The following is a 27,288-nucleotide window of genomic DNA, read 5'->3' on the forward strand; positions in this document are numbered from 1 at the left end:
ACCACCACTGAGTTTTCCATCTGTTCTTGACGAACACTACAGAATTCCACAAGGAAAAAAAGAAACCTGTGAAAGAATAATTTAAAAACTTGGATATAAATAGCATTTTCTGATAATGTTAATTGTGGCCTCAAGGTAGATAGTCTTGCTGTTATCTGATCAGGGGAGTGATGTGGTTATTTTCCCATTGGGACTTTTGAGTTTGTTGCATTGGAAAACTAAAAAATAAAGGTTATAACCTAGGAAATAGATGTAAAACTAACAGGCAAGTGAATAATTCATACTAATTATCAGAATATTTTCCAGACAACAGTACCACCTTTGGGCACATAGCCCCAGTGGGTTGGAGCTAGGTAAAATAAATAAAATACGAAACAGAAAATAAATAATAGCGATGCGACACAAGGAGAAATTTAGTGAAAATGTATTGCACAGATAAATTAAACAAGGTACGAAATGGAAAAGATAGAAAATCATCTCCGCTGAAGAAAAACAGATCGACTACCAGTTTAATGTGAATTTACTTCACAAGAAAGACTATATAATTTATAGATATGATCAAAGTAACTGAAGGAGATGCAAAACCACACATTGACCGTCTATTGCTGCTTTTATAGATATACGTGATTTTCTTATTCAGAAAATGAAATTAATTCTCCTTGTGTACTGTTGACCTTTACAAAAGAAAAGATATAGGCCCTGAAAATCCATGAGTTTGGCCCATTGGAATTTCCAGGGTCAAGGATACTGGAATAAGGTGGGTGGGTTGCCTGTGCCAGTGCCAGTATTGGTGTGGCTGCAGCAAGCTGCAAGAGGAGGAATTCGTGGCATTGGCCAGCTGTTGTGGTTGACTGACAGCAGGACCAGCTAAAGTAGTATACTACCTTAATGAACTGGCCCTTTTCCAAGAAAGCCATTTTCCTTACACCAGCTAATCGCTGGGTGCTGTAAAGAAAGCAGCCTCCCCAAACTTGGTGGGCCCCACTTCTGTCTGCTGACAAGTACTCTATGGGGACTCCAGAGGTAGAACATAATTATATCATCCTGCTAGTTCCATCCCCTTCCCTTCTCTTATGTTAGCTGTAATGGGGAGGGTACAACAACTGTTAGGCTCCCTCAAAAAACATTGGCACACCAAGAATGGGATGGAGACTTGGCATAAATGAATGCTGACACCATTTCCTCCCCTAACACCAACTCCTTAGATAATGCCCATGGTGTGCTCTAACCCCCAGGAAATGTGGGCCATTAATCTTGCTGTGGCTCCTTGTTTGTTGCCATAAAAGATAAGACACTGGAGGTCCGGAACAGAGTCGATCCTTTTATTAAATGAATGCAAGAACCTGGGTGTTCCAGTGAATAATTATTGCTTTCTTCCTAAAAATACACTCGAAGTACTTTCTGCCGCCAATTTGTGAACAGTATAAGGAACCTTCTCCCAGTATAAGGAACCTTCTCCAGGATCATGTGATTAGACTTTCTTTGTACGAACACAAAGGCATAATCAAAACCTGCCTGCTGAGACCAGGCACTTTGCTACCACAAGGCACTCAATCTGTGTAACTGTCTGGGCCAAAACTATTCAAATTACTCATTAGAGGGACGTGTAATTCAAAATATCAGTCAAATTTGCGATTCGAGTCAACAACATCATGGTATCCAGATTATTTTAAAGAGCAACAATTTCTTCCTGAAAATGATATTCTTGTTAAATTATTTTGTCACCTCTTTGAAACATCAGTTGATTGAACAAATGACCACTGCAACATCACATGATGAAAATGTTAATATTTCCATTAGAATAAAAAGATTGTTTGAGTGTTATAAGTGGTATAAAATGATTAATATTAGATAAAACAATTTAGTATCAAGTATCACAGATATTAATGTACATAGTCGGTGTCCATAATGTTCATTGATTTGAAATGCTTTGGGACATCCTGAGGTCATGAAAGGCACTAAATAAATGTCTGCTATGACAGCATTACTTTAAGTTAGATGAGCTTTGTATGGATAATGATTTCAAAATAATAACTACTTATGTTGCCAAATTATCGTGCAACATTAAGTATCTTAAAAATGATTCACTTAATATTGGTTGAAAGTGAAAACATTTAATCTTACCATCATCCACAGGATCCCTAAATGAACCCGAGCGGATCATTCCTTTTGGTCTTTCTGCCAAAGAAATCGTGCTCCCCATCTGCAAACTTCCATACAAGTCGAAAGAGGAGTCATGAGTTGGAATGCTGTTTGAGCGCATCATTTTTGGAGTGGGGCTGCTGAGCTGGGACACTACAGTGGGGCTTGCTGTTAATGAAGCAATAAATATATTCAACTAAACTGCACATTGCAAAGTGAAAACAGGAACACGTCTTTACATAGACTTTGATGTGAGGAGATACAGAGAAATAAAGATTTAGCAGTCTGCCTTGTGCTTGGACAGAACTGCTCATTAATCTGAATCTCATTTGGGTAAGTGGGTCAGATATTTCTCTCGCGGCATTTGTGCCAATGTTATTTGCATTGGCACAATTATGTCTGCAACGTCTAAATTTTACTGTCGCTGCCAGAGCACTTGTGTTGACATTTGTTTGAGGGTTACATGCTGGCAAAGTGGTAAATGAGCAATACACATTCCCACAAAATTAATTTCACATCTGTTTTTGAGGTACATACAAAGATGAAATAAAGGTACAGATGGTGTATTCTGGTGTAACTAAAACGCTCTGTTAAAAATACAGTATGTAACATTTACAAAATTGTATTCTTAGGCACATTAAAGGAGCCCTGGCATTATTGTGCTCAGAAGTCTATTCAGAATCTGTGTTGATGAGTATTTGAAACCACTCTGGCATTGAAGGGAAAAGTGGCAGTTTTACAAGAAATAATGATTGCACAATTAACATATTCTTACTAAATCCAACAATAGTTAAAATGTTAATCTAGCAGTTTACAGTTTAACATAGTAGAAGTGATATGGAAATGGATGCATTTGGACACAGAGGCAGCAATTTCATACTCCATTAAAACAATTAATTTTGTTAATGCACAAACGTGAAACAAATAAGATTTTTCACTAAATCTGAACTACAACAGTTCATCACGTTGCACTTCCACATTTACTACTGTTATCACAGCAATCAAATACAATTAATGAAGAAGTTTAACATTTCACTACTTCTTGGAATATATTTTTGATTTTTTGTTGCGGAAGTATGTTATTCTGGTGTAAGTGTTAGGAATTATGAACAGGTGCTGGATATAACTAATGCATGTCCTATTTCCCAGTATGCAGCTTCTGTTTGGCATTCATTCTGAGAATGTTGCCTCTTTTGTGTACTGATGGCTCAATTACTGCAAAGTCCATGAAAAAGGGCCCTTTGTCATGGCTCACAGTCACTAATGAGTCTTTTGATCTAAAATAACTGTTAATTCCAGCATCTCCTCATCATGCTGCAACTAAACAAATCTTATACTTAAAGCAGTCAGATTTGGACTTTCACAAGCATTATACCAGGTTAGCTGTGTCCACAAAAGAAGTTAACTCCTAAACTGCAGGAGGTTCTGGGAAATTCCAGATAGCACAAGACAGTCATTTTTAAGCTTTTAGTTCGCATACTGAGATGTTGTAACTAGATGTAATATTATAGTAATAAAGTTATTTATTGAGAACTACCCTGATTTAGATATAGAATGTGCAGCATCTCAAAGATCACAACAATGATTGATGGTAAGAAAAATATTAACATGGTTTTGCATGCTTGTATATAAATCATAGAAAAGTTATTTGCTGTTTACATCTGCACCGAGATTATAAAACAATCTTTGTTCCTTTTAAAAACATAAATGATCTCAGGTACTTCAATTCAGAAATGCTACATTAATATATCTAGTTTTTCACTTCCATAGTTAGAAAAATGACATTTCTTTTGAGACTATGCTTGTGAGGAAGGTTTACGCATTGAAAATGGCAGTGTCATTTTAGGACAGAACTGTTTTATAATACCAATTAACTCCCAAAGGGAAGATTAGAAGAAAGTGGCCCTGTGACCCTCTGAACCTGAAATTCCTGGGATCCTGCTCTAGCAGTCAGTCTGTTGCACCACTGACTCTGTCCCAAATCCTAAGGGTAAAGTCATTTGTAAGGTGTGCAGATGGACACCCATGACATTTTTGGTATTACTGGAGCGCCTATCTCAGCAGGGGTAGGAATTTCTGCGCAGCACCTTGCCACAATTGTAAGTGACTGGCCAATCTGTGCAAAGATAAGTAGAGTAGTGAAAAAGTTTGAACAATTCAAAGTTGCCACTTTCCCAACGGAAAGTTGTTGGAAAACTGGCATTAGAAGCAGTCGCGAGCCCTATGTCTGGTTCTGGCAATACACGTTCATTATACAGCTGTATTAGCATTGACAGAAAAAAAGGTGGAACTAGCGAGAGGTCTGAAGGAGGGCATCATCTTGTCATTTTGCCAGTGCTGCCTCTTCCAGTGTTGGGGGGGTGGGGGCTGTGGGGCAAACGTGAAAAGCAGCTGTCCCACTTTTGGCAATTAAAAAAAAAGGAACAGAGAGACCTAGCATAGCTGCATTCTGCTCCAAATTCTGGATCGCCTGCCCATATTGCAGCTTCCCACCACCGCAGCCCAAAAAGTTCAGGCACTCGGATACTAATCCTATTAGTAAAAGGAAGGTTAATGACAAAGTGACAATAGGAAAACCTTGAGATGTGAAATATTGGTCACTAGAACAAAAATCTTCATATAAATATATGGTCTGCACCTGGGCAGAATCGGAACCAATGTCCTCGGGGGAGTGTTTGCTAGTGCTGTTGGGGAGGAGTTAAACTAATATGGCAGGGGGATGGGAACCAATGCAGGGAGATAGAGGGAAACAAAAAGGAGGCAAAAACAAAAGACAGAAAGGAGATGAGGAAAAGTGGAGGGCAGAGAAACCCAAGGCAAAGAACAAAAAGGGCCATTGTACAGCAAAATTCTAAAAGGACAGAGGGTGTTAAAAAAACAAGCCTAAAGGCTTTGTGTCTTAATGCAAGGAGTATCCGCAATAAGGTGGATGAATTAACTGTGCAAATAGATGTTAACAAATATGATGTGATTGGGATTACGGAGACCTGGCTCCAGGATGAGCAGGGCTGGGAACTCAACATCCAGGGGTATTCAACATTCAGGAAGGATAGAATAAAAGGAAAAGGAGGTGGGGTAGCATTGCTGGTTAAGGAGGAGATTAAGGCAATAGTTAGGAAGGACATTAGCTTGGATGATGTGGAATCTATATGGGTAGAGCTGCAGAACACCAAAGGGCAAAAAACGTTAGTGGGAGTTGTGCACAGACCTCCAAACAGTAGTAGTGATGTTGGGGAGGGCATCAAACAGGAAATTAGGGGTGCGTGCAATAAAGGTGCAGCAGTTATAATGGGTGACTTTAATATGCACATAGATTGGGCTAACCAAACTGGAAGCAATACGGTGGAGGAGGATTTTCTGGAGTGCATAAGGGATGGTTTTTTAGACCAATATGTCAAGGAACCAACTAGGGGGGAGGCCATCTTAGACTGGGTGTTATGTAATGAGAAAGGATTAATTAGCAATCTCGTTGTGCGAGGCCCCTTGGGGAAGAGTGACCATAATATGGTGGAATTCTGCATTAGGATGGAGAATGAAACAGTTAATTCAGAGACCATGGTCCAGAACTTAAAGAAGGCTAACTTTGAAGGTATGAGGCGTGAATTGGCTGAGATGGATTGGCGAATGATACTTAAGGGGTTGACTGTGGATGGGCAATGGCAGACATTTAGAGACCGCATGGATGAACTACAACAATTGTACATTCCTGTCTGGCATAGAAATAAAAAAGGGAAGGTGGCTCAACCGTGGCTATCAAGGGAAATCAGGGATAGTATTAAAGCCAAGGAAGTGGCATACAAATTGGCCAGAAATAGCAGCGAACCTGAGGACTGGGAGAAATTTAGAACTCAGCAGAGGAGGACAAAGGGTTTGATTAGGGCAGGGAAAATGGAGTATGAGAAGAAGCTTGCAGGGAACATTAAGACGGATTGCAAAAGTTTCTATAGATATGTAAAGAGAAAAAGGTTAGTAAAGACAAATGTAGGTCCCCTGCAGTCAGAATCAGGGGAAGTCATAACGGGGAACAAAGAAATGGCGGACCAATTGAACAAGTACTTTGGTTCGGTATTCACGAAGGAGGACACGAACAACCTTCCGGTTATAAAATGGTCGGGGGGTCTAGTAAGGAGGAGGAACTGAGGGAAATCCTTATTAGCCGGGAAATTGTGTTGGGGAAATTGATGGGATTGAAGGCCGATAAATCCCCAGGGCCTGATGGACTGCATCCCAGAGTACTTAAGGAGGTGGCCTTGGAAATAGTGGATGCGTTGACAGTCATTTTCCAACATTCCATAGACTCTGGATCAGTTCCTATGGAGTGGAGGGTAGCCAATGTAACCCCACTTTTTAAAAAAGGAGGGAGAGAGAAAACAGGGAATTATAGACCGGTCAGCCTGACATCGGTAGTGGGTAAAATGATGGAATCAATTATTAAGGATGTCATAGCAGTGCATTTGGAAAGAGGTGACATGATAGGTCCAAGTCAGCATGGATTTGTGAAAGGGAAATCATGCTTGACAAATCTTCTGGAATTTTTTGAGGATGTTTCCAGTAGAGTGGACAAGGGAGAACCAGTTGATGTGGTATATTTGGACTTTCAGAAGGCGTTCGACAAGGTCCCACACAAGAGATTGATGTGCAAAGTTAGAGCACATGGGATTGGGGGTAGTGTACTGACATGGATTGAGAACTGGTTGTCAGACAGGAAGCAAAGAGTAGGAGTAAATGGGTACTTTTCAGAATGGCAGGCAGTGACTAGTGGGGTACCGCAAGGTTCTGTGCTGGGGCCCCAGCTGTTTACACTGTACATTAATGATTTAGATGAGGGGATTAAATGTAGTATCTCCAAATTTGCGGATGACACTAAGTTGGGTGGCAGTGTGAGCTGCGAGGAGGATGCTGTGAGGCTGCAGAGCGACTTGGATAGGTTAGGTGAGTGGGCAAATGCATGGCAGATGAAGTATAATGTGGATAAATGTGAGGTTATCCACTTTGGTGGTAAAAACAGAGAGACAGACTATTATCTGAATGGTGACAGATTAGGAAAAGGGGAGGTGCAAAGAGACCTGGGTGTCATGGTACATCAGTCATTGAAGGTTGGCATGCAGGTGCAGCAGGCGGTTAAGAAAGCAAATGGCATGTTGGCCTTCATAGCAAGGGGATTTGAGTACAGGGGCAGGGAGGTGTTGCTACAGTTGTACAGGGCATTGGTGAGGCCACACCTGGAGTATTGTGTACAGTTTTGGTCTCCTAACCTGAGGAAGGACATTCTTGCTATTGAGGGAGTGCAGCGAAAGTTCACCAGACTGATTCCCGGGATGGCGGGACTGACCTATCAAGAAAGACTGGATCAACTGGGCTTGTATTCACTGGAGTTCAGAAGAATGAGAGGGGACCTCATAGAAACATATAAAATTCTGACGGGGTTAGACAGGTTAGATGCAGGAAGAATGTTCCCAATGTTGGGGAAGTCCAGAACCAGGGGTCACAGTCTAAGGATAAGGGGTAAGCCATTTAGGACCGAGATGAGGAGAAACTTCTTCACCCAGAAAGTGGTGAACCTGTGGAATTCTCTACCACAGAAAGTTGTTGAGGCCAATTCACTAAATATATTCAAAAAGGAGTTAGATGTAGTCCTTTATACTGGGGGGATCAAGGGGTATGGCGAGAAAGCAGGAATGGGGTACTGAAGTTGAATGTTCAGCCATGAACTCATTGAATGGCGGTGCAGGCTAGAAGGGCTGAATGGCCTACTCCTGCACCTATTTTCTATGTTTCTATGTTTCTATGATATGAAATAGTTGTTGAATACCTCATATTTAATACATCTGCTGTAATGTGTAACTTTGTTGGGTGTGTGTGTGTCGGGGGGGGGGGGGGTGCAGGCATGGTGTGGGTGGGGTTGTGTACTCCTCCGATGCAGAGATATACTATTGCCAATTATAAGTAATTCCAAGGCAGAGGCAAATAGAAGAGAAAAAGAGCCTCATAGCTGCAAAATGTAATTGTTTTCAGACATTCAAACTTTGAGAGATAGTAATAAAGGGCCCAAGTTTCGAGCCGCGCCTAGAACAGTGCAGTCCCGACCTGGACGCCCGTTTTTCGCGCCACAAAATGCGCCTAAAAAAACCCTCCAGATTCTCCACCTCCCTGCAGGTCCTCTGGCCCTCGGCGCAGTGCAGCAGGAGCTGTAGGGGGCGGAGCCAGGACCCTGCTCTGAAAACAGTGCCGGGACCTCTGCACATGCGCGCTACAGTGGGCGTGCATGTGCAGTAGCTCCAGGCACCCAAAACTGTGTGGGAGGGGCCGAAGCACGCAGCCCCTAGCCCTGGCCGAATGGCCTCACTGGGGCTGCGTGAATAAGGCTCCTCCCACGGCCAGCTCCTGCTTCCTCCCGACCCGACTCGACTCCCGCTTCCCGCCTCCGGACCGGACCCGACACCCGCGCCCCCCCCCCCAGCCCCCGGACCGGACCCGACACCGGCTCCCCCCGCCCGGACACGACCTGACTCCCCCCGACACCGACCCCGACCCGACCCCCCCCCCCTCCCCCGCCCCCGTCTCTGGACCGGACCCGACACCGACCCGACTCCCGCTCCCTCCCCCCTCTCCGCCTCCGGACCAGACCCGACTTTCGCTCCCCCCCCCTCGCCTCCGGACCGGACCAGACACCGACCCCACTCCCGCTCCCCCCCACGACTCCCGTTCCCCCCCCCCCGCCCCCGGACTGGATCCAACCTGACCTCCCTCCCCCCGACCTGACCTCCCTCTCCCTCCCTCCCCCCGACCCGAACCGAAGTCTCGGGCCCAGCCCGTTCAGCGTCCCTCCCCCTTCTCCTTTCCCCCACCACCCCCAATCTCCTTCTCCCCCCCCCCAATCTCCTTCTCCCCCCCCCAATCTCCTTCTCCCCCAATTTCCTTCTCCCCCCAATCTCCTTCCCCCCCCCCAATTTCCTTCCCCCCCCCAATTTCCTTCCCCCCATTCTCCTTTATCCCCCCCTCCCCCTCCCCCTTCTCCCCCATCCCTCCCCCCTCTCTCCCTCTACCCCCCTCGCTGTCAGAAACACAGACACTGGCAGACAGAGAATGAGAGAGACACACAGACAGACAGAGAGATAGAGACACTGACAGAGACACACTAGGGGTGGGGGGGGGGGGGGGGGGGCATCCCAGTACGCTGTTGGAGGGCTCCCGGTGCTGCAGTCGGTAAGTAGAAAATGTTTTATTTATTGATTTAAAAAAAAATATATTTCTTATTAATTTTTTTTGATTGATTTATTGGTTGATTTATTGATGTATTTATCATTTATTATTGATGATGGCTCTTTATTTGTAAAACTGAAGTGTTTAATGTTTGTAAACTTCCCTTTAAACCCCCCCCACCATTCCCTATGCCTGATTTGTAACCTACGCCTGATTTTCTATAGTGTAGACAAGGTTTTTTCGAGCGTACAAAAATCTTCACTTACTCCATTCTAAGTTAGTTTGGAGTAAGTTTTCACTGACGAAACTTTGAAAACAGGCATAAGTGGCCGGACATGCCCCCTTTTGAAAAAAAAATTCTGTTCCAAAGTGAAACTGTTCTAACTGACTCGAACTGGAGCAAACTAAATGACAAGAATTCCGATTTCTAAGATACTCCGTTCTACACCAGTTGCTCCTAAAAATCAGGAGCAAATCATGTGGAAACTTGGGGCCAGAGTCTGCATCTTTATCGATATAAATTCTGTCTGATGCAGAGCTTTGCCAGAAGGGACCATGGATTAGGAAATAAATATTAACAGCAAAGAAACAGGCCATTCGGCCCAACGGGTTCATGCCGGTGTTTATGCTCCAATCGAGCCTCCACACACACTTCATCTAACCCCATCAACATATCCTAAAATTCTTTTCTCCTTCATTTGATTATCTAGCTTCCCCTTGAATGCATCTATGCTAGTCACGTCAATTATTTCCTATGGAAGCAAGTTCCACATTTTAACTACTCTCTGGGTAAGAAAGTTTCTCCTGATTTCGCTATTGGATTTATTAGTAACTATTTTATTTTTATGGCCTAGTTCTGGTCTTGCCTACAAGTGGAAACATGTCTACCCCATCAAACCCTAGCATTTTAAAGCCGGCCATCAGATCACCCCTCAGTATTCTCTTTTCTAGAGAAAGGAGCCCCAGCCTGTTCAATCTTGCCTGATAGCAGAATTGAAGTTATACTGATCATTATAGTTAATCTTTTTTGCACCTTCTCGAGTGCATCTATATCCTTTTTATAATGTGGAGATGAGAACTGTTCAAAGTACTCCAAGTGTGGTCTAACCAAGGTTCTAACAAGTTCAACATAATTTCTCTGCTTTTCAATTCTATTCCTCTAGAAATTAACCCCAGCTTTGTTTGATTTTATTTTAATGGCTTTATTAACTTGCATCGCTACTTTTAGCCCAGATCCCCATTTTCCTCTACCCCATTTAGGCACTTATTTTCCAAGGAATATGTGGCTCCTCATTCTTCCTACCAATATATATTCCCTCATACTTATCTATGTTGAAGTTCATTTGCCAATTATCTGGCCATTCTGCAAGTTTATTAATGTCTTCCTGTATTTTATCGCAGTCCTCCTCGGTATTAATAATGCCCCCCAATTTGGTGTCATCTGCAAATTTTGAAACTGTACTTCCGATTCCAGAGTCCATATCGTTTATGAACATGGTGAACAACAGTGGTCCCAGCACCAATCACCATTCCCACCATTTGCCAGTCTGAGTAACTACCTTGAAATGCTATTCTCTGTTTTGTAATCGGACATAGAGGTCACCAGAATGTGAGGAGCAGCATGAATTGGACAGGATGTGCCCGATTCTCCAACCTACACCTCAATCTAATGAGACTCTGTGCAGGACTAGTTCTTTGGATGATGGGAGGTTAGAAAATGATTTATTCAGAAGTCGCTAAAAATTGAGCAATTTGTCAGTTTCTAAATACTGCTTGACAAATTAACAGTAACAAATTTACTCGACTGAAAATGTCTATTTTATATGATGTAGAAAAATCTTACATACAAATCAATAAACAGATTTTGTTTGTGGCAGACATATATTGTATTAATTTATTTCATCAAACCCAGAGGGTAGAAGTTCTAATCTGTGAAGTTTACATAAAAATGTTATACAAATACAAGGACATTTTAGATCTGTGCACTTTTTTCTTTACACTGGCAGTAGCTAATTATTTTAAGCAGCTTAAAGTCTCTATAAAAATAGCACAGACATAAATGCAGCATAAGAGTGTGTTAGACATTTGTATGTCATCTGCAATAATCAGAATTTCTACCATCTGATATTTAAATTCCACAGTTAGTCAAGCACCCTATTCAAAATATACACCAACCAGAACAATGCTTCTTAGTTTTAAAACAAAATAAAGTATTTTTCAATAAAATTGAAAAGAAAATCTAGAGTACAGATTTTTTTTTTAATGATTTATTTGATAATGAAAAATGTACTGACCTAAATTGGATAATGGAATAGTAGAGGGGGAGGAAAGTGACTGGCTATCCGAATCTACAGGGCCTCCAATACAACGTGCGTGAAGCCATTCCTTGGTGTCTTCCTGCTGTGAAATTGTTCCATATCTGTAAACGAAGTGAGACCAGATAGAAATAAGTCAGAATTTGACTAATGTGGAAACCATGTGAAGAATGTGAGAACATTCATTAATATTTCGGGTCACAAGCAGAATTTATAAATGTTTGTTGCAATAAATATGTAATGAACTCGAGACAAGACAATTTTAAATGGTACACAATAGGTGGCATTAATATTTACAGAACACTGAGCTCTTTACTATATAACACGTGCAACTCAGAATCAAAGAGATATCCTTTTCTGCAGAAGCCTCTTTTTAGTTGTTTGCCGACACACATACTGTTCTGCACAGGGTTCTGAACTTTTCTAGTTCCACCAGAAGTACCCCTTTTGTAACTGAATAAAAGAAAGTGCAGTTAAACTAGAGGAAGGAGAAAATTGTCAGTCTATTATTCATCTTGTAAAGATGTAACACGGAAGAAACTCTACCAATCAAGGGAACTGAGTTTGCTTAAGATCCACCACCAGGAATCAAACTCACTGCTTTTTAAAAATTCATTCCTGGGATGTGGGCGTCACTGGCAAAGCCAGCACTTATTGCCCATCCCTAATTGCTGTTGAGAAGGTGATGGTGAGCTGCCTTCTTGAACCGCTTCAGTCAGTGTGGCGAAGGTACTCCCACCAGTGCTGTTAGGGAGGGAGTTCCATGAAGGAAGGAAGACAATGAAGGAATGGCGATATATTTCCAAGTCAGGATAGTGTGTGACTGGGACGGGATTTCTGAATCAGGTTCAAACATTTGTTGTTTAAGCTCCCTCTGAGCTACATGGAACACAAGTGTTTCCTCCATAATTCTCATTCAACAGAGTGCAAACTAAATTGTATATTTGCCTTCCCTTGGGGCAGATTTTCCTCTGTGGTGCATCCATGGTATCTTTTAGGCCCCAACACAGTAAGACAAAATTCTACAGTCTGAAAATGAAATATAGTTAATTCAAATATAATGACAAATTCAACACCTTGGGTGCTTGTGTTGGTTTAAGCTCACTATAACTGGACATATAGATAAATATTAATGCTTAGAATACTCCTAGATCTGATATTGTGCCAGGTTGTTGAAAGAATGGGCCCAGCCTATTACAATACTGCAATCGCACCGAGTCACAGTCTGAGAAGGGCCCAAGCCGCAAACCTCTGCTCTCAATCTGTGGCATTTCAGCATTCCGAGACAAGATGCAACCTTTTATAAAGGAATTATTTGTGGAGTTAAAGTTATACCTGTTAGTGACTACACAAAAAGAATGAAAGACCGTATTTTCCAAATAGTCATCTGTGAAGAAAGATCATATGATCTTTAAGCTTAGGTCATTTTTAAACACTGCAGAGTACTTGTCCAAGTCTTTCAATAGCTCCTCTTTTAGTATTTTGAAGAAGGCAGTGGACCTGGCATGATTTTACACATTTTCAAAGCATATATTTATGATACACACACACACACACCATGTATGTATGATGTTTTCCCACATAGAAATTTAACAAAACACAACACAGGGCCTCAAAATACTTATACTGGCTAACAGGCTGTTTTAATATTTTAAAATATTTGGGAAGTATGCAAAAAACATAGGCTGGGTCACTAGTCTTGAGTCAGCTGTACTCAAGGACACTGGCATGTATAGTCAGGAGTTTATAAATATATAAAAAGCAGCTAAAAATAGCCAACATTTTGCTACTCTTAGATATACAAATTGTACCAGGGGCCTGCAGGAAAGCTAATGTATCACCGCTGTTCAAGGCGGCAGTAAAGGATAAACTGGGTAACTATAGAGCAGGCAGCCCAACATCAATTGCGATCAAAATCTTAGGGCAGAACTTTCCCTTAAAAAAAATGGTGGTTTGGAGCATGTGGGCTTTTAAATTGTTAAATATTGGGATTCCCGACCTGAACCCACCGCCTCAGGTTTTAACGGAGGTGGGAAGCAGGTGACTAACCCTCTCCCAGGGACCGGTACATCAATTTAATTATAATGAGTATGAAAGCCTCCTTTTTCACCTCAATTTTGAATGTAATTGCACGTGGACAATTTTCACACAATTCGTGAAACCCGGCAGTTAAACCGAGGTGGGGATTGCTAGATCCAGCAAGTAAATGACTTTATACCTACCTCCTGGATACAGGGTTCCTATCTAACCCACCCCCCACCCCACAGTCGAAGACACCCTCACAAGGCGTCTGATCACATTTCCAGGTCTCTGAGCCCCACCATGAGGCCTCCCTCCCCCCTACCGCTGCACCCCAGATGATGCTGATGCTGGACACAATCCTCCAGTGGCTAGCCCCGATCCTCCGGCTGCCCCTCTCCATCTCCCCGATCCCTGGCCGACTTCAAACCCCGATCCTCAGCTACTCCCCTCCCCTGCCTATCCTCCCACTACCCCCAGCCGATCCTTCCCACCCCCCCACGCCAATCCTCTGAACCCCGATCCTCCCCCCCACCCCCCACCGATTCTCGATCCTCCCCTCTTCTCAATCCCCGACTGAGCCCCTGCCAATCCCCAATCCTCCCCCGTCCCCCAACTTCCCCTCCCCCTGCAATCCCTCCCCCGACCTACCCCTCACTCCCTCGCTTATTGCCCGCAGCTATTAAAGTCAGCAGGGCCTGCGAGAAACTCGGCCTCCCAGGTTTCCCACCCGCATCGGTGGTCCCCCATCTCCAACCCACCCACCTGGAGAAAATTCCGGCCTTAGAATCCATAATTCGAGATCAAATTAATGAGCATTTAGAGATGCATTTGATCGAATCAAAAACAGCCAGCACGGATATGTTAAAGTAAAGCTGCATTTGCCATTTGTTCCCCCTCCAAAATGTCATCTATTCACCCAGACTTTTAACTCATTAGAAAGATGCTGATGGATGTGGGTGAATAGAAACATCTGCATAATTCCTTTAAAGTGTGAGTGCAGGTTGATAAAGTCATAAAAAAGCACAATCGCATTTTCGTTTTTATAGAGGCCTTAGAATATAAGACTAAAGAACTAATGATAATGTTTTTCGAGCCATGTGTAGGCCACTGAATACTGTGTACAGTTTTGGACACCCTGTTAAAGAAAGAATATTAAAGCCTAGAGTAACTTAGCTTAGATTAACTAGGATGATACCAGTGGTGAATAAAAGATGAGGCACTTGGGTTGCTAGGACCATTTGGAACGGTACAGATAATGTTAAGAGGAGGTGTTATAGCAGTTTTTCCAATTATGAAGGTTTTTGATGGGGAAAGACCATTTCTTCTGGTTGGGGAACAGTCATGAGAGGTCCTCCATTTAACAGGGTGAGGATGGAAGTTAGGATAAATTTCTTTATGCAGATTGTTAAAGTGTGGAATGCTTTGCACTCAGGAATAGTTGATGCAGAGAAACTTGCACCTTTAAAAGGGAAGAGTGGACACTTGAAGCAAAGGGAAGATACAGGGCTATGGGGAGAGCATGACATTGGGATTAGTTTTGGGTTGCTCTCGCAAAAAAAAACAGTACAGACATGTTAAGTCATTTGACCTCCTTCTGTGCTGTAAATCTTTATGGTTCTAAGCTTCAGAAAATTGCCTTTAAAAGATTCATTTATCCCTAAATTACTTCATATATAAAGAATATTATTCTACAGTTGAAGTGAAATAGTTTATCTTATTCAAGAATTTATATCGATGTTGGTGTAGTTTATTGTATTTTATGTGCTATTGATTCCATCTCAGTAGCATATTAACAGTGTCTCTTTCATACAAGTAGTAATTTAATGGGATAAACCTAGTAAGATTGCCATATAAAATAATCACTTCAGTCAGGTTTGAAATATATCTTGTTTACAGGCCTACTCAATATGCTACAGAAAGTCCTCAAAGTTAAACGTCAATGGAACTGATTATTGAGCGGGGCGTATAACTGGCAGCCAATGTAATACCGCTTGTTTTGCGTCCTACCCAAGCCAAATTTCACCCGCAATATATTTATCAATAGAGCTCTTGGTTGAGCTATTTATCCTGTTTCATGGCTTCAAAAATGTTCAAAACTTTTTGTAACATGTGCATTGTAAAACTGCCCGTGAGAAAATTCCAAGTGCAAGTTATATAAATGGCCATTTTCATCATGCTTTCCCTCACAGGTCTCCAAGCTTGTCAAATTAAAAAAGTTATCTACTGGGGAGTTATCTGATGACAGATCTCTTAGGGGTGCAGCTGAAGCTCATCATCATTGCAATACTCCGTGCAGGCATAGTGAGGCTGCATAAATATCAAGGAATTCTGAGAATGTCTTATTAGGAAATAACAGAAACAAAATAATGCATCAGCACCAATGTACATGGCCATGGATTTTATGAGATGGCCATGGATTTTATGAGATGGCCATGGATGATGGAAAGTCCACATTGCAGCACACAACATTTTCATTGATGGTTTTACTTCATTTGCAAATTATATTTTTATGATTGAAAGCTCTACTGCTTGTGCCAGTTCAGAGTTACTTAAAACTAAAAGCAAAGAGGACACGGTTGCCATTTTGCTCTTCTGTGAGAAGATTGACATAACACTCAACATTCACAGAATTTTTTCTAAAAAAAAGATTCCCTCCACCTCTCCTTTAGGACTCATTGATAGAGGACAATTGCATGAGCATTAGTCACCCCACCCCAGTACCTCACCAACTGAACATTGTTCATGTGTGAGCCATGGCACTGAGCATCAGTAGGCTACTCAACACACAACAATCAAGCTGGACCCCTGGTTAATTGCTGCCCCAACCCCTCCAACCCGAGTGATGGGCCCAATATCATGCTCCCCCCATTACCTCAACTGAGAACAGCTAACACAGCACAACCTGAATCAAACCTGAAGCTTTCGTGGTCTGTATGGTTCACCTACTTACGAGATAAACATGCAAGACCATTATGGGTTCAAAATATGATTTTCAGAGACTTAGTTAATAAAATTGAAACTTGATGCATCACTTAGTCTCAAAAAAAGATATTATACCTGTAGTTTAGTCTGTCCATTTAAACACAAGATCCTTTATTTTTCAATATTATGGCCCTAATTTCTGTTTTTTAATCCAAGGAGATCTAATTTTTATTGGTCAACTGGGTGTCTGACATACAGGCAAAACCTACCATGGTCAAAATGGTTCATGGTAGTTTCAAATTCAGTTTCTATAAGTAGCAGCCTTATGCTTTACCACTATATCTAACAGGCACTTAATCTGGAATTTAGAATTTGATATCAAAACATGAAACAAACTGCACCAAAAGGTCGTTACCTTAGTCCTTTTTTCGGCAGAGTATTTCTGTCACGTTGTGCACTACAAAAACAAACAGGGAACACTGATACAACATCATACACGAGAACAGACGAAACAACTACAACACAGGTATGGAATTACTAAAACTATTCATGGGGGAAAAAAAAAACAAATGGATTTAATTTGATGGAGTGTGATTAAAATGGATGGGGAGGCATGCTTTACATTTACAGTTACACCAATATTGCTTCAACTTTTGGACAATTAATGTTATTGTTGGCTTCTCTTGGTTTCCTGGGTCGAGCATCATCCTCAATCAGAAGGTTCAGACAGTCACCCGACTGTCAATCTCATGCTCGAGCCGACTGTTTGAACGTGCATTGATCTGTCTCAGTTTTACCTTCAGTTTTTTTGTCCATTCCTGCTGGGTTCTTTCTTCATCAAGACAGTTCTCGAGTTATGGGGAACTACAAACCCAATCTATATTAATCTATAGCACGGCACATTAGAGCACCACACTTTATGCCTCTGCATTATACATTTCGTTAATGACTTTATATAATATAAACTTACCATAAAATGAACTAAAGCTATATTCATTATTTGGACTATTCTGCAGTTAATTTTATCCAAGCTTTGTAGTTTTTTTTTAAACCAAAAGAGCAATTTCCAAGCAATGTTAAAACACTGGTAGAAAAAGGTTCAACTCTTTTTTCATGAAAATTATTTCACAGAACAAAGCAATATTTAACAAACCAGAATTTACACTGAATTGGCATCAAAGAAATACCCAATTAACAGGCAAAATATTCAGAATTTATTCAATTTGAGATTATCTCAGCAGCTGGCTGCTTCTTGTATAGTAAAAGAAAAACTGTTACTGTTTGTTATGTTGAACAACAAATAGAAATTCCAATCACTTACTGGATGCCAGCAGCAATTAAAGCAACTATGTCCTCCAGCATTCTATCAAACCTCAAAGGTACCAGTTGGCCTCTTCCTGCTCCAACTCAGTCTATCTGAATTAAAGCACATCACTAAAGAGCAGGTGTCATGTGATCAGGAAGCTAGGATTGGAACACCATGTGAGAAGAAAGTAATTACTATTTTCTGGTTTAAGCTTTAAATGCAATGCCATCAATTTATGAGGAACAATGACGACAACTTGATTTCAATCACGTGTTCACCATGAAATAATGTCCTACGGTATTTTACAAATAGGAATATGGAGAATGTATAGTGAGCCAGGAAGAGAGAGATTAGGAGGGATGGCCAAAAGCTTGGTCAAGGGATGGATTTTGAAGAGGCAGAGAAGTTCAGGGAAGGAGCCCAGAGAGTAGCACCGAGACGGCTGAAGCGTTTGATCAATGATCGGATGAAGCGAGGAGTTGTTGTCAAAAAAGCTGGTCAGAGGAACAAAACATTCAGCAAGGCCAGAGAGAGAGATTTGCAAGTCCCTAACACACTTTAAGATCTACAGAATACCATGACACATTGTTAAACAAAGAATCTTACAGAAACCCTCAGCATATGTGTTGCTACTTGTCTTGAGTCCTGAGAAGTAATATAACATTGCACTTAATTTTTAATGTTGCATTTAAAAGTTCCTTCAATGTTCAGACCCTTTGACATAATCATTCATTTAACAGTACGACAGGTATACCCAAAGGGATTGTCTCGTTAAATCCAATATTAACACCTTTGACTCTATTGCACATCATAACCTGCATAAATGAAAGCTTTTACACTTGACTACTGGTGTAATCCCATCTCCTCAGGCTAATAGACAGTGTTCCAGTAAATAAAAACATTTGTGTGTCCAGGTTATACTTCTTTTATTACTTAGGTCACCATTGCATATGTTCAGTATGTACATGCCTGCATTTGCAAGGTGGTGTTCTTTATTTAAGAGAAAATCAGAGTACCTAGGACATGTAGCCTCCATGAGCTAGCAGGCATGATTGAAATACTTTGGCCCAGAAAACCCGGTCGGCTGCTCCCCCCGGGCGATCGGGTAAAAAACGTTAAAAAGATGCGCACTTACCTGAAGCTGCTGCGCCCATGCAAGTTCCCGGTCCTGAGGCTTCCACTGACTGCGTGTTGCAGCGCGTGCACGTCAGGACGTGTGCAGGCCTGGAGCTGCAGTCACATGGATCTGGCAGCCAATCAAGGTAAAGTATCTTCTCATTCATAAGAATGGGAACTCGTAAGTTGGAGTTCACATTCATCATCATAGGCAGTGCCTCGGAATCGAGGAAGACTTGCTTCCACTCTTAACATGAGTTCTTTGGTGGCTGTACAGTCCAATACAAGAACCACAGTCTCTGTCACAGGTGGGGCAGATAGTCGTTGAGGGAAGGGATGGTTGGGACTGGTTTGCCGCATGCTCTTTCCGCTGCCTGCGCTTGATTTCTGCATGCTCTCAGCGACGAGACTTGAGGTGCTCCCAGATGCACTTCCTCCACTTAGGACAGTCTTTGGCCAGGGACTCCCAGGTATTAGTGGGGACGTTGCACTTTATCAGGGAGGCTTTGAGGGTGTCCTTGTAACATTTTCGTTGCCCACCTTTGGCTCGCTTGCCGTGAAGGAGTTCCGAGTAGAGCGCTTGCTTTGGGAGTCTCATGTCTGGCATGTGAACTATCTGGCCTGCCCAGCTGAGCAGATCAAGTATGGTCAGTGCTTCAATGCTGGGAATGTTGGCCTGATCGAGAACGCTAACATTGGTGCATCTATCTCCCAGGGGATTTGTAGGATCTTGCAAAGACATCGTTGGTGGTGTTTCTCCAGCGACTTGAGGTGTCTACTGTACATGGTCCATGTTACTGAGCCATACAGGAGGGCGTGTATTACTACAGCTCTGTAGACCATGAGCTTGGTGACAGTTTTGAGGGCCTGGTCTTCAAACACTCTTTTCCTCAGGCAGCCGAAGGCTGCACTGGCACACTGGAGGCGGTGTTGGATCTCGTCGTCAATGCCTGCTCTTGTTGATAGGAAGCTCCAGAGATAAGGGAAGTGGTCCACTTTGTCCAGGGCCGCGCCGTGAATCCTGATGACTGGGGGGCAGTGCTGTGCGGCGAGGACAGGCTGGTGTAGGACCTTTGTCTTACTGATGTTTAGCGTAAGGCCCATGCTTTTGTACGCCTCAGTAAATACGTCGATTATGTCCTGGAATTCAGCCTCTGTATGTGCGCAGACACAGGCATCGTCTGCGTATTGTAGCTCGACAACAGAGGTTAGGGTGGTCTTGGACCTGGCCTGGAGACGGCGAAAGTTTGGTTCTGTAACTTAGTTCCACTCCAACGGGGAGTTTTCGTGAGGTGGAACATGGCAGCGAGGAAGATTGAGAAGAGGGTTGGGGCGATGACGCAGCCCTGCTTAACCCCGGTCTTGGTTCACATTATTATGAATGAGAAGCCCCCCAAACACACAAAACATTAATAAAAAAATAGAAAAAATACACCACATATTTTTAAAGTTAAATTAAAGTTATTTATGTATTATAAAAAATTTTTTTCCAATTTTTTGAAAAGTTTTTTTAAAATTATGGTTTAAAATAAGCTTACCATAGTGGGGAGGGTTTTTAAAACAATAAAATGTGTTTCTTAAATTTTATTTTATAATATTTGTGTATTTTAAGACTCTTACGCCTGTAACAGTAGGCTATGTGCCTGCTTTTATCAGGTGCAAGAGTTTTGAGGACATTTGCTGGGTAAGATATGGGTAAATCCCAAAATCTTGCCCTTGCACTTGCCCTTGCAAATGTCTTCGCTCCCGAGATATGGAGGATCTGTCAAGCTCCAGCTCGACAGATCGGAAGCGCTGGTTTTCAGTGCATGCGCATTGTGCGCTGAAAACTGGCTTTTGCGATGCCTTCCCGGGTCTGTACTCACGCAGTACTTAGCAGAAAGTAATGAGAGAGAGAGATAGAGAGAGAGAGAGAGAGCAAAAGATAATATCACGTATGCATGTGAGAATGCTTATGTTTTCCCTATTATGTGCATTTTAAATATTGCAGGACATTTCACAAATGCTTTTAGAGCAATAGTGAACTCATATATATGCTTCAATTATTTTAATGGAATAAAAGAGATATTTGGGAGTATTAGAAGGCTATTATAAGTCTCCTGTACTCCTTTTAGTGATTTTACTTGATTTGGATTTTAATCATGTCCTTGGGGCTGCTACTTGAATTCAAATCAAAAGTCCCTGATTTACAATTACACATGGGTGCTCGAAATAAAACAGCACCAGTAGCATTCTGTAGAAATGTTGTCCTACAAAGTGGTAGCATGCTGCATCTTACTGATGTGACCTTCCTTTGCTGCCCCAATCAGCATTTGCTGTCGGTACCCTTTCTGCGGCTTGGCGACGTGGCCGCCCTTAAAGGGGAGATGGCACTGCCGGCGACTCCATGTTCTTTTTTGTCGGCCAACTTCCAGGTCGGGTTGACAATTATGGCCGCGGGTTTGGCCAGGCCGCCAACAGGCAGCCTGGCACCCCCTCTTGGATGCCAGGCTACTGGTCCAGCCAAAACCCTCCCCGGTGGCCCAGTGTTTACCACTAATGTGGCTGCAGAGTTCGCAGCTGCCCTCCCCTTTAACTGAAGGGGTGGGACGTTGTGACACGCTGGCGCTGATGACTTGTAGCGTCGGCCACTATGACCCTCCCCCACTTGTGGCGGCTATTCCGACCCAACCTCACTTCTGCCCCGCTCCAAAAAAAAGCCAAAGTGCTGAATTTCTCTGGTTTGGCCGCCCTATGCATTGGGGTGTCCGGAACACTTCAAGGAGGGGTAGGTGCGACTCATTTCATGCGGTGGGCAATTTCTGCCCCTAGATCTTTTTACTTAAGCCTTGGGGGCCGAAATTGCCCCCTTTTATTTTTTACAGTTACACGTGGCAGTAACGGGAAGGAAATAAGTTTCCGCCCAATTGCGACACTCCTGTGCGAACGGCGGTAATAAGTGCGCACCAACTGTTCTCCGCCCCGGAAGCGTCGAGCGATCGCTTGTCGGTGCTCCCAACAGCTTCGCGCGGCGGGAAGCTGCCAGTGGCAGGGCGGCGCGTCTGCCCTTAAAGGGGATGGCACACCACCGGGGCCCCCATTCTATTTTAATTGTCGGTTGACTCTGCAGTCAGCCCAACAATGTCAGCCACAGGTTCAGTCGGGTTGCCAACAGCCCTTGTTGAGTGCCGGGCCGTTGGTCTGGCCGAAGCCCTCCCTCATGGTCCAGAAGGCGCCAACTAGACCTCACAGCGTCCCTCCCCTTTAAGTGAAGTGGATGGACATTGATAAGCATCAGCACAGCGCTGATGACACCGCCCGCCTTTCGTCCTGTTCCCGACTCGCTTCCGTCCCTCTGCCGCCCCAATGAGTTTTGAGAAGAGGGGGGCAATTTCCCTGTATTTCCCGTCCCATCATTTCAGGCAGACGGCAAATGGGGCAGACGGCAATTTCTGTCCCTTGATGTTGAAATGTAATCTAATCTCTCTCTGCTTTCCTTTAACAAGCTGCAAATTGACAGATGAGAGAACAGCAGCTTTGGGGATCTTGCTTTTGTTCAGAAAGATTTCTCAGGATACAATCTTGATTAAGAAAGGATGCCAAACCAGCAGAAATTATGATTCACTAAAGAGGATCATCAAAACCACCAATGGTCATACTAGGTCATTCACTAAAAGAGTATGGGGCCAAAATTCGGTAACGCCCCGTTGCAAAATTGGAGTTACCGCCCCAGAGAGGAAGTGGAGTTCAATTTTGGCCGCTCCACTTCCTCTCGGGGGCACTAAGCATGTGCAACTCAGAGCGCTACACGGACTTTCTGTGTAGCGCTGATGCGATCGCAGGGCCCTCCCCTTCCGTTGAACGGGAGGGCATGGTGCGAGCTCTGCAGAATTCTGAAAGGCCACCACGACACCACCGGGGATGCGGGGTGCCGTGGCCGGAGCCCGGCACCGAAGCGGAGTGCCAGGCTGCACCATCACGGCACGGACCCTGCGGAAAACCGCACCGAGGCCGGGCCAGTAAGTCAGCCGAAAATTTAAAATGGCGTCGTGCACCTCCCCTTTAATTTTCGCCCCGCTGGAGGAGTGCGGCCCGGTTTGCGACCTGCGAGGCTGGCACTAACATCACTCGTGGCAGCCTCACAAGGCGTTGCCCAATTTCTGCCGCGGAGTGAAAACAGGCCGCCACGGAGCGAAAAGGGACCGCTGCACATGTCATCACCAGAGGCGCAGCGGCCCGGGGGGCTACCAGCGGGAGTGAGCTACGACCGGTTTTGTGCTTCTGCAAACTCCCGTGCAATTTTGTGGGAGCCGGTAGCGCCTCCCCCGGTGAAAACACTAGTGTCCCATTAGCGCCCCCTGGAGGTATTAATGGGAGGCACACAGCATGCCAATTTTGCTCCCAATACATTCCTTTTGAAAACCAGTGTGACAATGAATCCTCAAATGTACAATATAGTAGACAATGGTCTTCAATTTTAAGGAGATACTGTTCCTCAGGCACCAGGATCACACTCCAACAGATACTTTTATGCAGCAACATCTGGCTCCAGTGAATACAAAGTGAAATCCATAGCTGAATGGTGAAGATTATGGGCCCTCTAAGCCACTATAAATCTTCCTGAGTCAAGTGCAGATAGCCAAAGCAGCATCCCTCAAATAAACACGGGTTTCCAGATGAAAGGCATGCATATAAGTCGTCAGTGTATGACTGCGACTTATGGATACTGCCTGAGGAACAGCATTTCTAAACTGGGAGAACACAAATCTTTATTTTTGGCTTTCTTCACTGATAGAATTATTACACACAAATACAGCAGACTGCAGAGCTTAGTTACAGAGCATGCTGCCCGTTATACTTAAGTAGCTATTTAATTACTTAAGTTTGCAGTGGCACATTCAAATTGACAGTCTTGTGTTCCCACAAACAAATTTGAGAATTTGAAAATCCCTATTTTGATTGGCAGTTATTAAATTCTAAAAAAGAACATTAAACCCTTCTCAGGCAAAAGGAATGTGTAGCCCTAAATGAATAACATGTGACAGAAGTTGTCTTTGAGGGAAAAAGTAAGCATTTTTCAGAGGAAGTATTTTTGGCTTTTTTGTTCAAAAAACATTACAGATTGTGCAATTCCAGAGTAGGAGTCTGTAAATGCGTATGGTCCTTTCTCTCTTGAACAAGTATTGCCTGCACTCATACACACATAATTAGAGTAGCATATAACTAATTTATGCTAATCTTTTATGTCAAAATTCTGCTGTAGCTAGTCAACATAGTATTGGATAAACATTTAATTCAGTGCATATTTGTAGGTTAACGTGTCCATAGCAAGACAAATTTACTTGTTATATGGGGGGCGGGGGGATAGGATGAATATGCCAAATGGCCTTTTTACATTACATACTGTCTTGTCTTACTTTTAACTCCAGTCCACCTCTTCCAGTTAGTTGCATTACATGTAGGGGACAAGAACATGCATTACAGCAATCAACAGACAGTTACGGTAAATGTTAAATGTTGTGTTCCTAACTTCAGCAAATATAAAATTCAATTAATTATATTCAATTAATTATCCTATTGAAAGTGCAGTATGATTTTTCACTTAGTCACAAATAGAAAACACTGACCCCAAACCTATTACTATATTCTATTTTAATATAAAATATCCCATTGTTTATAATCTGTAAGTATAATGTGTAACTGTTATATTAAACACTTTCATGTGCTTCGATCCACAAGATATGTGAAGTATATGCAGATATTGTTTGACAGATTGTTATTTTTCTCCTATCAGCCTACTTAAAGAATACCTTTGTAAACAATTGCACTGTGCAACAAAGACATCTCGGGCAGGTTAAAGCATGATAAAAATAATGGTAATCTGTGGATTGTATTAATACCAATTATGCTCGAACTTTATCAAGCTGCGTGGATGCAAGCAAGGGCAGCTTTTGTTGATGACATTCAACAAATCTGATTGAATACAAAATCACATGCTTTTAATTTAGAAGGTGCATCCAGTTAGTATAGATGAAATAAAGGAGGCTTCCACCGAAACTGAAAATAAGCTAATATAGATTAATGAGTTAAAAGGTTCACACCATTAGCAACAAACTGTACAAATAGGATCATAAGTACTCTTAGAGCAACAGATCATAGATCATGAATAATCAACCAAACAATATATTTGACTAAACTGCCAACTCAACTTCAATATTGAGTGTTCTAACATCAAACGACGATATAATTCATTACATGACAGAAAAATGATTGTATGCTCCATTTCATGGATCTAAAAACCTAATTAAAATGAACTTAATTAAATCTGCATCTTCCCCCCCAAAAAATTACGAATACAATCTCACTGTATCCAGTCCCAAATTTCTAAAACCAGTCCTAATATATTGTATCAAATTACTGACTTACCTCTCCATCTGTGAAAACCGTGAACTCCCAGTCCACGTGAGTGCACTGTGATCATCTTCCCTTGAAAGTGTACCACTCGCAGAGAATGAACATGGAACACTCAATGGAAGATCCAAAGACTCCATGCTGGTGTGCAGGCTGCTTAGTTTAGGGTACATTAGGGTTTCCTTGGTGCTTGTGAAATTGCTAACTAGGCCAAGCCCTTGACTAAAGGTACTAGAATTTACATTAAGGACAGGGGCGGGACTTGGTGTTAGACATGGAGTCAAGCTGATTCCAGTTGTCTGGACATCAGGGAGTTTGGTTAAAGGTTCATTGGCAACACTGCTAGTGACAGATGCATGTCCTAAAATTGAAGAATCCAAGCTGTTTGAGTTGATCTTGTCAATGTTGGCTATTGAAGGAGGCTTGCTGATTCCCTTTGAACTCATCACCCTAGAGTGGAAAAGAAAAAAAAATCAAATAACTATTTGGTTAATACAATACATGGGAAAAGTTGCAATATACCCTGGAGTGGAATAAAACAGGATACTTCCTTACTAGAGCATAAAATTGAAAGTCAAAACCACTTAAAAATCAGACATCAATACTTTAAAAGCATGTAAAAATATTAAGAAAATTGAGTCCAGTTGCCAATTGTTGTTTAGCTTGAATGGATTGTGGATTACATACAATATAGATTATCTTCTTGGATAGGCCTTCTATGCATGTTTAAATTAAGATGAGTGATGATATCGATGAGGCAAGGATCATTCTCCACCGTTTTTGCGTCAATGTGTTAGAAACAGCATAACGTTCCCACTGAGTTTGATAACAAAGATCCCAAACCACATCTTAAACAGTATCGCAGAACTATACGAGTATATGGTGTATTTATACAAATTGCTGTTTGCGATATAAATATTACAATCCCATTATATTACTGTATTTATGTCAATATGAGGCAGTTTTGGATACAAAAGCTCATTCACTAAGCACACTAAAGCCAAGAGGTGTGGCACCATCTCTAGTAGGCAGTCCCAAACCACTATGGCTTTGCACCATAGTATAATTTAAGACTGGTACAAACCCCATTTTAAGTATCCAGAAATCAATATAACAGCCTGGAAACTTTCAAAATCTATTGAAGAATCTTTTTAATATTAGGAGAAAGCAGATGTTCTTTTAGTCTTAAAAAAATACGATGTGCAGAGTTCCTTTATTGTTGAATTTTATTTCATTTATAGGCGCAAGTGTAAGTTAGCTCTGCCAGCTAGGTATCGCACTACACGGGTGCCAGACTGAGACTGGGATGTATAGTGCAATGGAACATTTAATTCCACTTCATGTTGAACTGTTCAGTGTGATACTAAAGTCTGCAACTCCATTGTGCTGCAGGTTGAAAAATACCAAACAAATTTACCAGAAAAGTGGTACCAGACACTCTATCGTGATGTCTAAAACAAAACCGTGCACTTCTGTACAGACAAATCCAGAACACATTTGAAGACAAAATAACCCAGAATGCTTGATAGCAGTTGGAGTGCTACCAGGGTACAGTAGCTTAGTGGTTATATTACTGAACTAGTAATCCAGAGGACTGGAGTTATGATCTGAAGACGCGAGTTTAAATCCCACCACGACAGCTGGGGAATTTAAATTAATTAAATAAAAAGCTAGTGTCAGTAATGGTGACCATTAAACTACCGGATTGTCATAAAAACCCATCTGGTTCACTAATATCCTTTAGAGAAGGGGATCTGCTGTCCTTTTTGTGACTCCAGACCCACAGCAATTTGGTTGTCTCTTAACTGCCCTCTGGCCTAGCAAGCCACTCAGTTGTACTAAACCACTACAAAGTACTATCATGGACTGCAA

General features: G+C 42.4%; 1 protein-coding gene across 1 annotated transcript in view; it reads right to left on the reverse strand.

The window, feature by feature from the left end:
* The window catches only part of LOC139227842 (neuron navigator 1-like), a 629,647-nt gene that overhangs the window by 119,084 nt on the left and 483,275 nt on the right, over positions 1-27,288 (reverse strand). The window contains exons 10-13 of the mRNA XM_070858918.1: positions 25,432-25,866; positions 17,020-17,061; positions 11,640-11,764; positions 2,125-2,310 (exon numbers count right to left, since the gene is read on the reverse strand). Coding sequence (XP_070715019.1) covers positions 2,125-2,310; positions 11,640-11,764; positions 17,020-17,061; positions 25,432-25,866 — 788 coding nt within the window. The remainder of the gene's footprint in view (positions 1-2,124; positions 2,311-11,639; positions 11,765-17,019; positions 17,062-25,431; positions 25,867-27,288) is intronic.

The sequence above is a fragment of the Pristiophorus japonicus genome, chromosome 17 (genome assembly GCF_044704955.1).
Source record: "Pristiophorus japonicus isolate sPriJap1 chromosome 17, sPriJap1.hap1, whole genome shotgun sequence".
NCBI classification, from domain to species: domain Eukaryota; kingdom Metazoa; phylum Chordata; class Chondrichthyes; family Pristiophoridae; genus Pristiophorus; species Pristiophorus japonicus.